General features: G+C 39.6%; 1 protein-coding gene and 1 pseudogene across 1 annotated transcript; both read right to left on the minus strand.

The window, feature by feature from the left end:
* Window positions 1–1,222: 1,222 nt before the first annotated feature.
* LOC140934171 (uncharacterized) lies at window positions 1,223–3,461 on the minus strand (annotated as a pseudogene).
* A 4,572-nt stretch (window positions 3,462–8,033) lies between these two features.
* On the minus strand, window positions 8,034–10,768 carry LOC140934182 (E3 ubiquitin-protein ligase TRIM71-like). The gene has a single exon (XM_073383856.1). The coding sequence runs from the start codon at window positions 10,528–10,530 to the stop codon at window positions 8,482–8,484; it is 2,049 nt and encodes a 682-aa protein (XP_073239957.1). The 5' UTR covers window positions 10,531–10,768; the 3' UTR covers window positions 8,034–8,481.
* Window positions 10,769–14,804: the final 4,036 nt, after the last annotated feature.

Below are 14,804 nucleotides of genomic sequence, written 5' to 3' on the forward strand. Positions count from 1 at the left end.
AACCACTTCCACACCTCCTCGAATTCCTTGTTGAGATTTGCATGAACTGCATGAGCAGTTCTTCTACCCGATTCGTGAGTTCTTTTTGGCTAGCGGGAGCTCATTTACATTTTCTTCGCGAGACATCAACTTGACACTTGGTCTCTTGTCCTCCAGGGCCGAGTTGTTCAAAGCTGGGTTAAGATAACCCAGGGTTAGTTCGAAATTTGAATTCAGATATGAAAGCTTAAAAAGCAAGTTCAGTTCAATTCTTTTTGTCAACGATTTGATGATTGGCTACTCTAAAAAGAATAGATAAAATTGTCCGAGAAAATGCTTTTGATGAAGAGAGAGAGAGACCCGGGTTAAAATTTAACCCTGGGTTATCGCTCATCGACCAACGAACAAGCCCAGGAGACACTAGCCTGCGAATGGCAGAAGTTTCTCCTCGCTCATCGCCACTGAGGGACGTTTCGTTTCCTCCTCGCGAAACGTCCCTCAGCGGCGATGAGCGGAGGAGAAACGTCGACCGTTCGCAGGCTAAGGAGACACGTCACATGGCACGAAGGTGTTGTGAGTTTTAGGTTAGGGCTAGAATCAGAGTGCGCGGGTTTTTTTTCAACAGAGCTTTCTCTAGTTGTTACGCCCCTGGGGTTACGCCATACTGAAGAGCTGTAATAATAGCGAAACAGCTGTCTACGGCTACAATCCCGCTCTGTTTTGAGTTCTTTCGGTGTCTTGTTGATGTCTTGCAAAATAATTTTCACGAGCATTGCAGTATTCTGGTACGTTTATCTTCAACACATGACGGTCTCCTTGACTACGATCAATTTGAACAACAAAAAAAACATTCTTTATATCTGATTATCCTTTAATCCATTTTCAACAAATCGTTATACAATTCAGTTAATATATGTTATAATTACCGGACCTGAAGAACCTGTTGAGAAAAAAATGGTACTTGAGCTAAGGGCGCAGGGACAGTATTTCCAAAAACACACTAGCTAACAACTAGCAACTGCTGGAAAGAAAATGAAAAGGTATACCGTATAACATAAAAAAAAACAATTTTGATACCAAAAGGTGAACCATCTTATTAAACTCTAATCGGCAATTCAATGATACTACAATACATATAAAAAAAGGTAACAAATTAAAATACATTTACAAGTTGAATGTCATTTCAGCTATTATTACAGCTATGTTTCTATAATTTATTGTCACATTCACAGAAAACACAAACTACATTCGAGGGCAACCTAATGCCCCCCCCCCCGGCAACTAGAAAAGGTCAACAGTGACAAATACCTCACGAGATGGGGTTGTTCGAAAAATTACGGTTTCTTATTCTACATAACCAATTTGAACTTTTCAACAATAATTATACCACTGGTAAGATCATATTATATCTTGTCAAAAACCTCGATTCGGTCGTTGTCCTTATCACACACAACTATCCTTCCATCACTAAGATTTGCTGTAGACAGTGGACGCTTTAACTCTCCTCTCTCACTACCTTCACTTCCAAACTTTGTAACAAACTTTTTCCACTCAGTTCAAATACCTGCACTCTGTGATTTCCTGCATCACAGACCATTAGCAATCCTTCTTTGTTAACTGACAAGTAACGCGGCTTATTGAACTCTCCATCCTTGTTTCCCTGTTTTCCAAATTGAGAAATAAGCTTCCCCCCCAGATCAAACATTTTAATGGAATCATCACCACCGTCTGAGACTATAAAATATTGACCGTGTTGGATACAGTGATAGGGTTCGACCAAAAAACCTGCTCCACCAAATTTACGTAAATACTTCCCACTAGACGAGAATATATTGATTAATTTGTTTCCTTTATCAGCAACAATAATATCACCGTTGCCGTTTATTGATAAACCTTGAGGGAATTCAAGCTGATTATCATGACTTCCTCGTTCACCAAATTTACTAAGAAAGTTACCATTTCTATCAAAGACTTGCACCCTGTAGTTATCATTGTCTGCCACTACAATGTTGCCAAGACTATCAAAAGTGATCCCTGTGGGGTACCGGAACTCACCATTATTGTTACCCTTCCTACCAAACGATCTTAAGTGGGTACCGTCACTACTAAACACTGAAACCCTGTGGTTACAGTACTCAGTCACAGCAATTTCATCATGATCATTCACTGCCACCCCCAAGGGAAGGTGAAGCATTCCAACAGACTTACCTTTTTGTCCAAATGACAGCACAGATCTGAACCACCTGGTTTGTACCTGAGTCTCAAGAGGACTTTCATGAATATTTGCCCCTTTATTCCCAGCAATTACTTTACTACTTTCTTTACCTTTAGTTCCTGATTGTTGCACTTTAGTTTCGCTAAAAACAAATTCTACTTTACCTATCCCCTCGCTCATGCTTAACAGGTTAATCAGTTTTTCACTTTTAGTGAAACTAAACCGAGGAATACATTCAGTGTCACGGTTTTCTTGGGTGCTCTGTTCCTGCAGGATTGTATCAAATGTTTCACTGAATCCAAGGATTTCAGTGCTAAAGCTTCGTTTTAACAGAGTTTCAGTTCGTTCAATTGCTGATTCAATTAATTTCACTTGTTTGTCCACTCCGTCTTTTTTATATGAGAGAGATTCCATTGATTTTGTCGCTTGATTATCGACTGCATCAAAAACATCCTGTTTCCTCGCTTCGATGATTGCAATAATTTGGCCTACAAAAGACTGCACTCGGCTTTTTACGTCGGCTACTTGCGACTGAAGTTCGATGCTCTTTTGATTGATTTCTTCCACTTTCTTTCGTTTTTCCAGTGCTTTGTCCTTCAAAGATCGAATCATGGAGTTGATCTGTTTTTTGCGCTCATCAGTAGCTTCTTGCAAGGGCATCTTACCATGACCTTCATGAAGCGTTACAGCGCAAGTGTTGCAAATGGCGACTTTACAGCCCTTGCAAAAGAACTCCAACTCTTTGTTTTCATGATGTTTCTTCTGACAAAATGCTGGTCGCTCTAAAACAGCTTTGATGTCTTGATCTTGGAAATCTTTCAGCGCTAGAGTTTTGTGGTCCTTATTTTTTCGCATAATGTTATGTCCTACAATACATTCTTCACACCAGAAGGAACAATACTGGAAACAATACGAGGTCTGGGTACTCCGTTTGTCGCAGTTTCTGCATTTGACGTTGACTGTACTGCACTCTTTTATTGCTAAGACATCTAGCAGGCTGTTTATTCGAAAATTAGTGGGAAGTTCGCTGGGATTTCCACTTCCAGAAATCTGAAACTGTCTTCTGCACTCAGGGCATGTAATTTTACCACGGACGCCGCTCGTTCGTTGAATTCCGTTCAGGCAGTGAAGACAGAAACTGTGCAAACAAGGCAACTGCTTTGGATCCGTGAATGTACACATACACACAGAACAGGATACTTCATCATGAAGATTGTCCAGCAAGGTCTTTATGTCCATGGAAAAGGTCGGAAACAAGGTTACTTTTTAAAAAAATTTGGCCTAACTGGTTGTTGACGATCAAGGAAATGGTATTGAGAGTGAACAATAGATCTATTCGGCTAACTCAATGTTGTACCCAATTCAAATCTCCCGGGGTTAAGATTATTTGTGTATTGTATTTGCATTATAATGTGGCATTCTCATTTAAATATATGGAAATTCCTGAAACAAAAAAAGTTTTATTCCCAAAGGGTTTGAATTGGGTACAACATTTTGTTAGCCAAATAGGTGTATTAAGTCTTGTATTGTGATCCATACTAAACTCTGTATTATTAGCCAATAAAATAGAGTTTCTTGACATGTTTTGATGGTGTCACGGAAAAATAAATAACATCCTGTATTTCCTAAAATTGTTAATCAGCTCTTTGAAAAAGGGGTGCTCTCCCTAGTATAAATTGGTTCGGAAAAAGTTGCTACGCAGGCTTATTTAAAAGAATGGACTCTGGAATTTTTTTGTATTTGTAAACACCAGAACACTCAGCACGTTACACACGCGTAATATTCTTGGACAGATTAAACTGGGAAAGCAAGTCCCGGTTGGCCCAAAATCAGAATCAAAAAAGCCACGCGAAAGACAAAACGCGCCATTTCCCCATCTTTTATTTTACAGGATGGAGGACGGATTTATTTTCCATTGAATTTTGTCCAAGATAGTGCTCGTTAATATGATTGTTTTTAGCAAATACATTAATCAACCTTCGGTCAAGTCTCCTTAATACTGCGCAACAAAATCCTCCAGAAAAAAAGGTAGTTGCAGAAAATGTTTACTGATTCTTAAACTTCTGTGGGCCTTTTGAGCCAAGCTTAATAGACTTCCAACCACAGAGGCGTTGAAACACATCTAATCAAATCACATCTCCTGTTGTCTGTGAACAGGCTTTCAGTCGAGCGGGGAACTGGGGAGAGGAAAAAGCGAAAAAATCCTCTTTCCCCCTTCCCTTCCCTCTCCTCGCGATTTTTCCCCCCCAAACAGAGAGAAAAGACATCACAAAGTCTCCCCTATCCTAGTGGTAATCGTCATCCAAATGCAAGTAGTTCTTTGAAACATGAAGTCAAATATATGAAAATTACAAGGAATCAAAGTGAAGTCAAGTGAAGTGCCTGGAGGAACCGAGTCATGTACATTTCTGGATATAGGTGAAATTAATGATTATCTTAGGAATTTGACAAAAATGATTAAAAGAATTAAGGAGTTATCTTATACTTTTTCTAATTAGAATTTCCTGCAGTAAATTGATTTTCAAACTGAGGGGGGTTAGAACCTGAATTATCCCGAACCAGTTTTACCCAAAACGGGAAGAAGAAGGCTAATGACAAAGCTCAGCAAGAGTTCGAATCCAGTTTTTTTAATACAACTCGGAATTTGATTCAAGGCGAGCTCAGCCTCCTCCCCAGGCACTTCGTTTTTAATTTTCCCACGGTTTCTCATAGAGGCGAGCGCGAAACGCGAGTGACTGGTGACAAAGCGCAAGGGACCAGCGGCGAGCTACTTTATCATGTGACACATGGCCTACAATAAGCGCAGGCGCATTTTTGAACAAGCGAGCCGCGCAAAGTATGTAGCTGCCTGTGTGTGATTGTGAAAGCAAACTAAGAGCTCATTAAAACCCTGGAAATATTAATTAGTCTCCTACCATTACTCTCTAAAAGGCAGACGCCTCTGTAGAGTAACAGTTATAAACGGTTCCAACGATCGTCTCAAAGAGTTGAGTGTAACACTATTAAACAGAGCGAATTCCTGTAGGCGCTCCCAGAAAACACCTGCAGTGACCTGATGTGGTCATTTGGACTTCTCGCGTTAGGAGCCTGGGACGGTACGGAAAGGAATTGAACTCTGGGACAGTTTTGGAGAGAACACCGCTTTTATTGGCTATCGCTAGAGGCTCGCAAGATTGTCATCAATTGTGTGAGTGGTTGATGTACTAAACTCTGCTCCTGTTATCTCCTTGGCTCTCTACAGAAACAAAAATATAAGTCAGAATGTACTTTTCGGTCGGACGAGAGGGCTTTCCAATGACTCAGCCGTCTCGCGAGGGAATTTTTGCGGCCAGCGACCTCGCTACTCGCGGTAAAGACAATGGAACTCGCGCGCGAACTTATCATAATAAAATAAGACCAAGATCAATATGTGACGGCAATTTTCTCTCCGACATAGTCGCAAATTTCTTATTTAGGACTAGTTGTGGCCAGTGACGTTCCATTACTGAGGAACTGATGTTCCTATTTAAGCTTTTCTTCTGATGGAAGTACGTGTTTTTCTTCGAGTAGTTATGTGCATTTCAAAGTCAATTTGCTACCTCTTATTCCACAACGACAACCTATTCCATCGGAAGTGTTATTCCTCATTTTACAGTGAAGAAACGTTCTTTATAAAACTCATAGTAGTTGATAATTATCCAGTAATTAAGCGTGTACCTTTGGATCTGTAACAACGAAGTCTGGAACTAAACTGCGATGAACACTCAGCCATGACGGAACTTTAGAGGAGTCCTACACAAAATCGCTCATCATTTATAAATAATAATTTTAAAAATTCATTACAGCTCGTCTCTAACTATTGGACGACAAAGGCCCAAGGGATTGTAAGCGACGACCGATTAAACCCTCTATATAACCTATATGGATACGTACCTTCAAAAAAGATAGAGGAGTAGAAATGGAAGAGTTAAGGTGAAACGATAACCTGACAAGTAATCATTGCTCAAGGATACCATAGGGTTAACCTGTGTGGAGAACATAAAAAGGGGACTGGTAGGGAGGAGGGGAGGGGATTAAAAAGACTCCTGCAATGAGGAACCCTATTTTGCTAAACAGATAAGATCAAGACAAGAGCTAGGAGAGGAGAGGGGAGGGTAGGGGAGATAACCTTATCTGCTTCCATGTCCTTTCTCTCCCCTCCCCTTCATGCACTTACTACGTAGGTTACACTTGCGTACAGCTTGTAGTACATGCCCTGAACTGAAGTGTTTATAGAAGATTTAACAGATATCTACCTTTATAGAATAACAAATATAGTACGCGTGTTCTGATTGGTTAAAAACCTATGGTTTATTGTGCCGGTAGACTCATAGAAAATTTAAAGTTATTTCATAAAAGCAATAGACCACACTTTCTATGGGTTTACCGGTGTGATAACCCACGCGGGATGTTGGGAGAACACTCGAAAAGCTTGTAAATCACGTGCTGAGGGGATTATTACGCCGGTAAGCCCATAGAAAGTGTGGTCTATTGCTTAATAAAACTCTTTGTCGTCCGCTTTGGTCGTTTTGGGTCCATATGGACCCATGCATATTATTCTCCCTGGACCCCTTAGGCTTTCAATTCTAGCTATTAAGATGGTAATAAGCAATATCGGCGAGGATAGAGCACATGTCCACGAACACATCATTTAGCAAATTTTGACCAATCTCAAAGCACCTGACGGCTCAAATTGATTAAGGCTTGGTTCTTTACAAATTCCTCAGAATTTTGAAGGGGGGTGGTCAAATGTAACTTTGCTTTAAGATACCGTAAAATTCCGAAAATAAGCCCCTCCATGTATAAGCCCCTCCAAATATAAGCCCCCATTCCTGTGACGCAAAAAAACCCTCCGTTAAATCACCCCTCCAAATATAAGCTCCCCCGGGGTTTGTACTCAGAGGAAAATTGCCCTCAAATACAAAGTAAAACAAAGCAAAAATCGTAAATTTACTTCCAACTATAAGGCTAGCCCAATCGATTTTGAAACGCATATTTCCCTCCGTAGACGAGCCCCTCAAAAAATAAGCTCCTCAAAAAGGGCCTTTGAAAAATATAAGCCCCGGGGCTTATTTTCGGAATTTTACCGTATGCCAGGTCTGATAAATTAAGGCTAATCATAACTAAGAAATCTTTAAAGTTTATTTGAAAAAATTGTTTATAACTGCATCACGTGACCAGCCACGCCCTGTTTTATCTACAAAGCAAACGGTTTTGCTTTTGTAAATGTAGGTCCAAACAGTGGCTACCGATAGTCTTCTTGAAAAAAGATTGGAATGAGACGAAAATGTCCGTATAAAGGGGGTTGAATTAAGAGAAAACTGTGTAAGGGCTTTTTTTCCCCAGGGACAAAAAATGAGGTGTCTATATTAATTAAGCGGTTGTCCTCGAGCAAAAAGTACCAAGCAATTTGACAAAAATCTGCTTTTCGTCATAAAAGAACCAAATCTGGGCATTTAATGTAAAATCAGGTGAAAAAATCGGAAAAAAGATGATTTTCCGGTTTTTTAATTAAAGAGGGTTCGCTGTGCTGCCTTGTCCTACAAACTGCTTGGTATACCTATACGCGGCTCGGATGATTACTGGACATATAATGATGGTCCATTCTCCGAGACAAGCGTGCTAAATATTTTACACTTGAATGAGGTACTAGTACGTTTAACGTCAACACATGACGGTCTCATTAACAACGATAAATTTGAAGTAAGAAAACATTCTTCATATTTGATTATCCTTTAATGCATTTTCAACAAACCGTTATACAATTCAGTAAATATATATGTGATAATTTAACGGACCTGAAGATCCTGATGCGAAAAAAAAACATGGTATTTGAGCTGAGGGCGCGGGAAAAATACTTCCAAAAATACACTAGCTAACAACTAGCAACTGCTGGAAAGAAAATGAAAAGGTGTACAACATACAAAACAATTTTGATACCAAAAAATTGAACAACCTTATTAAACTACCCCTGATCGGCAATTAAATGAGACTATACGATATATTTGAAAAAGGATTACAAAATATATTTACAATTTGAATGTCACCTCAGCTATTATTACAGTTATTGTTACAGCCATGATTTTATAATTTATTGTTACATTCACAGAAAAGACAAACTACGCGTGAGGACAACCTAATGCCCCCACCCGGCAACAGTGACAAATACCTCCCGAATTCAGGATGTTGTGCGAAAAGTTACGGTTTCTTTTTCTAGATAAAGAAGCCAATTTGAACGTTTCAACAATAATACCACTGGAAAGATCATATTATAACTGGTCAAACACCTGGATTCGGTTGTTCTCCTTATCACACACAACTATCCTTCCATCACTAAGAGTTGCTGTAGACACTGGACACTTAAACTCTCCTCTCCCGCTACCTTCACGTCCAAACTTTGTAACAAACCTTCCACTCAGATCAACTACCTGAACTCTGCGATTCTCTTCATCACAGACCATAAGCAATCCTTTTTTGTTTACTGACAAGTAACGGGGCTCATTGAATTCTCCATCTTTGATTCCCTGTTTTCCAAATTTAGTAATAAACTTTCCCTCCAGATTAAACATTTTTATGGAATGATCACCACGATCTGAGACTATAAAATATTGACCGTGCTGAATACAGTGATAGGGAGTGACCAAAGAACCTGCTCCACCAAATTTACGTAAATACTCCCCACTAGAAGAGAATATCTTGATTAATTTGTTACCTTTATCAGCAACAATAATATCACCGTTGCCGTTTATTGATAAACCTCGAGGGAACTCAAGCTGATTATCACGACTTCCTTGTTTACCAAACATACTAAGAAAGTTGCCATTCCGATTAAAGACTTGCACCCTGTGATTATAACAGTCTGCCACTACAATATTGCCATGACTATCAAAAGCGATCCCTGTAGGGCAATAGAACTCACCATTATTCTTACCCTTCCTACCAAAGGATCTTAAGTGGGTACCGTCACTACTAAACACTGAAACCCTGTTGTTACCGAGCTCAGTCACAGCAATTTCATCCTGATCATTCACTGCCACCCCATAGGGCATGTTAAGCATTCCAACAGACTCACCTTTTTGTCCAAATGACAGCACAGATCTGAAGTGCCTCGTTTTTACCTGAGCCTTAAAAGGACTGTCACGAACATTTGCCCCTTTATTCCCAGCAATTACTTTACTACTTTCTTTACCTTTAGCTCCTGATTGTTGCGCTTTAGTTTCGCTAAAAACAAATTCTACTTTACCTATCCCCTCGTTCATGCTCAACAGGTTAATCAGTTTTTCACTTTTAGTGAAACTAAACCGAGGAATACATTCAGTGTCACGGTTTTCTTTGGTGCTCTGTTCCTGCAGGATTGAATCAAATGGTTCACTGGATCCCTTGATTTCAGAACTAAAACCTCGTTTTAACAGAGTTTCAGTTTCTCCAATTGCTGATTCAATTAATTTCACTTGTTTTTCCACTTCGCCTTTTTTCTGTAAGAGAGATTCTAGTGATTTTGTCGCTTGTTTATCAATCACATCAAAAACATCTTGTTTTTTCGCTTCGATGATTGCAATAGTTTGGTCTACAAAAGACTGCACTTGGCTTTTTACCTCGGCTACCTTCGATTGAAATGCGATGCTTTTTTGGTTGAATTGTTCCACTTCCTTTTGTTTTTCCAGTACTTTGTCTTTTAAAGATTTTATCATGGAGCTAATCTGTGTTTTGCGCTCATCAGTAGCTTCTTGCAAAGGCATCTTACCATGACCTTCATGAAGTGTTACAGCACAAGTGCTACAAATGGCGACTTTACAGCCCTTGCAAAAGAATTTCAGCTCTTCTTTTTCATGGTGTTTCTTCTGACAAAATGCTGGTCGCTCTAATACAGCCTTGATGTCTTGATCTTGAAAATCTTTTAGTGCTAGCGTTCTGTGTTTGTTATTAGCACGCATTATGTCATGTCCTAAAATGCATTTCTCGCACCAGAAGGAACAACACTGGAAGCAATACGAGGTCTGAGAACTCCTTTTATCGCAGTTTCCACACTTCACGTTAGCTGTACTACACTCTTTTATTGCTAAGACATCTAGCAGGCTGTTTATTCGAAAATTGGTGGGAAGTTCGCTGGGAGTTCCACTTCCAGAAATCTGAAACTGTCTTCTGCACTCGGGGCATGTAATTTTGCCATGGACGCCGCTTGTTCGTTGAATTTCGTTCAAGCAGTGAAGACAGAAACTGTGCAAACAAGGCAACTGCTTTGGATCAGTGAATGTACACATACACACGGAACAGGATACTTCATCATGAAGATTGTCGAGCAAGGTCTTTATATCCATGGAAAAGGTCGGAAGCAAGGTTACGTTTTTAAAATTTGGGCCTCTAGTTGTTGGCGATCAAGAAGCTTCAAGAGAATGGCTTTGCGAATGAACAATGAAGTCTTGTTTTGTGACCCAGACTAAACACTGTATTATTAACCAATCAAATAGAGTTTCTTGACATGTTTTGGTGGTTTGACCGAAGAATAAAAATCATCAAATGTATTTCCGAGAATTGTTAATCAGCTCTTTGAAGCATGGATAAATTGCCGGCAAACATTTCTGCGCGAGGTGGTCAAGAAAGTCGAAAGTAGGAATGAAGGAGCTTTATCCTTAAATCCTGACAAAAAGCGTCATTTCCTCACCCTTTATTTAATAGGAGAGAGAACGGATTAATTTTCTGTCTATTTTGTCCAAGAATGTGGTCGTTAATCTGCGTGTCTCCAGCAAATACGTTAATTAATCAACCTTCGGCCAAGTCATCTCTGATATACACTGTCCAACAAAATGGTCCAGAAAAAATGGCAGTTGCAGAAAATTTTCACTATTAAAATCTTTAGTTTCTGTGGGCGTTTGGGCCATGCAAGCTTAGACTTCCAACCACAGAGGGTTTGAAGGTGCAGTGAAGTATAACAGTGACTGTTTTTCCAAGACCAAGGTGTGTTAACTTATAGAGTATAATCCAGCGTGCAAGGTGCCTTGAAGGTCATGTTAAGATGCCTTTGCAAGAAGCTACCGACGCACTCAAAAAAAAGATCAGGTCCGTGATAAAATCTTTGACAGACAAAGTACTGGAAAAACAAAAGGAAGTCGAACAATTCAACCAAAAAAGCATCGCAATTTCCATCCAAAGACCGAGGTAAAATGCCAAGTGCAGTCTTGTGTAGACAAATTAAATTATTGTGATCATCGAAGCGAGAAAACAAGATGCCTTTGATGCAGTCGATAATCAAGCGACAAAATCACTGGAATCTCTCTCACAGAAAAAAGACGACGTAGAAAAACTGAAACTCTGTTGAAACGAAGTTTAGTACTGAAATCCAGGGATTCAGTGAAACATTCGATTCAATCCTTCAGGAACAGCACCAAAGAAAACCGTGACCCTGATTGTATTCTTCGGTTTAGTTTCACTAAAAGTGGAAAACTGATTAACCTTCTAAGCATGAGTGAGGGGATAGGTAATATAGAATTTGTTTTTAGCGAAACTAAAGTGCAACAATCAGCATCTGAATTGTCCGTAGTTGTCATTTTTTACCGACACCGCGGTGAAGTGCTCTCCTAATACAGTCGACTCTCTCTTAACGGACACCTTTGTAAGACGGACACCTCTGTAAAACGGACACCTAGAGTTGGTCCTAGCCTTTCTTTCCTCCCTCTATTTGACGGACATCTCTCTAAGACGGACAGCTAGTGGCAGTCCTAAAGGTGTGCGTCTTAGAGAGAGTTGACTGTAATCCTTTTTACAAATTTAAATTAGTACTATTATGGTACGTGTCAAGAATTGAGATGTTTAATTCTCATTCGTTTTTATCAAGTGCGTGCAGGGCCGGCTGCAACGGAGACTAAAACAGACTGGTCGTGCATGTTTTGATCAGCGTGCTTTCATTGTTAAATGTATAACTTTTTTTACTTGTTTTTGTTTGTTTTGTTTTGTTTTGTTTTTTTACTTTATTAACTTTTCTAATAATTGTGTGTTTAAACACGCTTGTATTTTGGGTTTCTTCCCTCTACCCTCTTTACATTTTTTTTTCCGTTTTTCTTTCTTTCTTTTTAGTCTCATTTTTGTTGCAATTTGTCTTTTCGTTTCTACACCGGTCCAATAAAGGCCTACAAAAATTTGTAAATAGGATCCCGGCTCTTCGCAGCCTTGTATTTTAACACAAAAATTAAAAGTGCGCAAATTAGACTTCATCTGCTTACCCTGTTGTTGCTTACAATATGTGTTGCACTGGTCTTTTCAAATCTTTCGCCAAATCTCCGTCATAACTAAAATCCAGTCATGTTAAGAATGGTTAAAAAATTGTCCTGTTTTATAGATCAAAGCTTATGATAGTATAGCGCAGCAGATAAAAAGCGCGGGAAAAATTGCAAAAGCGGTGGTAAATATGCTGCGTTTACCGTGGTAGCTGTACCATAGTTTGGTACAGAAACATGGTACATTTCGCATTCCGCTGGCCAAGATTCAAGCGCGAATTTTTCTCTTCAAATACCTACCTAAAGCAACACTGATTCATAATGCGAGGCTGATTCCAATTTGAAATAAATCCGCTGAATTCAAGCTGAGTGCGGATTCAAAACATTGTGAATCCTATTTTGGTAGAAAACACAGAAACGTGTGGTTCCGTGCGCTGTCGTCTAAAGCGATACACGTTTTCCCAGCTCATTTTTTATTAAATTAGACAAAAAGGTATTTCAAAGGATACGCAATAATAAATCTTTTGAGTTTCGTGTGATCTTCAAGGTCTTTCGAGAGGTAAATTGTCAGTCCATGTGTTTCAAGCGCTGTAAAAAAATATCCAAAAAATAGCAAAAGGATTTCAAATATTCCAATTCGGTCAGCTTATCAAATATATGAGACCATTTTCATTCAACTTTTTGCCAGGCCAGACTTGAATTTGTAGGAATGTAAATGAATTCAGAGCAAACCTTCTTCTTAGGCGATCCTTCTTCAGCAGTGTCCAACGCTTTTCTTTCTGTGGGTCATCATTTACTTTCTTCTTGTGGTCAACCTCTGATTTAGAGTCATTGTCCTCGTCAAAGTCATCAATATCATCGTCATCACTTCTATTCTCATCATCCTCGCCATCATCATTGTCAGCGTCATCGTCCTTCACATTTCCTGCAGTATCTTCAACAACAACAAAAAATGGTCGCATAGTGTCTTATTTACCTTTAGAAGTGTTTGATTTGAAATAGGCTGTACTTGTTTATTTTCCTTTGTAGCTAAGTAACGTTTGTCTAAATTAGTGTCAAAAGTTAATGTCATTTCGTTGGCTGGAAAATACGTTAAAAAAAAACACTGCCGGCTTAAACATGACCTGTAAATTGTGTAGCTCCATAAGTTCCAAACTGGTCCAAACTCACAATTAAGGAAGAAACATGAGAAGGAAGAGTAGACAAGGTCAACCCAGTAACTCCTCGATGTCTGATGAATCGTTGCTCTTAGCTCCTACCGACAGTTTTCTGGCCAGAATTCACGCACTCAAAAAAAACAGTGCTCTGCAAACTTTGTTTTCGTTTCCGTTGCCTGTGTACTAACACATACGCAATACTGTGCACCAAATTTGGCGATCTCTTCGAACAAAGCTGTTCCACAAAGGTTCACATTTAGGTAAGTTTCTTTTCTTTACTTAACTTGTCATGTATAGAAAAAGCCACTCACTGTTAGATGCTTTTGAGTTCTTGAATAAAACTTACGGAAAATGCAACAGTAATTGTATGAAAGAAGAGAAGAAGCCCAATGACAAACTCAGTAATGGTTTGGATCCAGTTTTTTTTTTAACACAGCTCAGAATTTGATTCTGCACGGCGAGCTACTTTATCAGGTGACACATAGCTGTCTGTGTGTGATTGTGAAAGCAAACTAACAGCTCCTTAAAGTGGACATCTGAAGTTGTCCCCTCCCCTTACTTTCTAAAAGGCGGAGGCTTCTCTCGGGCGACAGTAATAAACGGTCCAACGGTCGTCTCAAAGAATTGAAAAATAATTAGGGGAAGGAAGGGTGGGCTTAATCGAGATGGGGGAAGATTATTAACTTTCTTCCCCTGAAAAGGTTGAGCTTACTAGAGGGAGAGGGCTTATTAGAGAGGGGGGACTTAACAGAAGATTTAGGGTAAGATGAGGAGGAGAAGAGAGAACAGTTATCTGCTCTCGTGTCCTTTCTCTCCCCTCCCCTTCATGCGCTTGCTAGCTACGCTGGCTACACTTGCATACAGCTTGTAGTTAAACTGAAGAGTTTATGGTAGATTTAACAGACATCTACCTTAATTAAACGAAAAGATTATCTCAGCCTGTAGAGCGTTTGACTACAGGAGCGGAAAGTCACGGAACCGGACTAATACTGAGGGTCTTAAAATAACTAAGGAACTGAGTCAAACCCCGTTACTACAGACACGGAGGGGGGCATAGAAAGTGTCCGTATTGAGGGGGTTGAATCAACAGAAAATGTAAGGGCCTTTTTCCCCAGGGACAAATATGCGGTGTCTGTATTAAGTAGGTGTCAATAAAAGGGGTTCGCTGTGCTGTCTTGTCCTGCAAACTGCTCAGAAGACCTACACGTGACTCGGATGATCATT

The sequence above is a fragment of the Porites lutea genome, chromosome 1 (assembly GCF_958299795.1).
Source record: "Porites lutea chromosome 1, jaPorLute2.1, whole genome shotgun sequence".
Taxonomy (NCBI): domain Eukaryota; kingdom Metazoa; phylum Cnidaria; class Anthozoa; order Scleractinia; family Poritidae; genus Porites; species Porites lutea.

Excerpts from the sequence above, each read along its gene's own strand:
- LOC140934182 (XM_073383856.1), bottom strand. The coding sequence starts at position 10,530 with ATGGATATAAAGACCTTGCTCGACAATCTTCATGATGAAGTATCCTGT.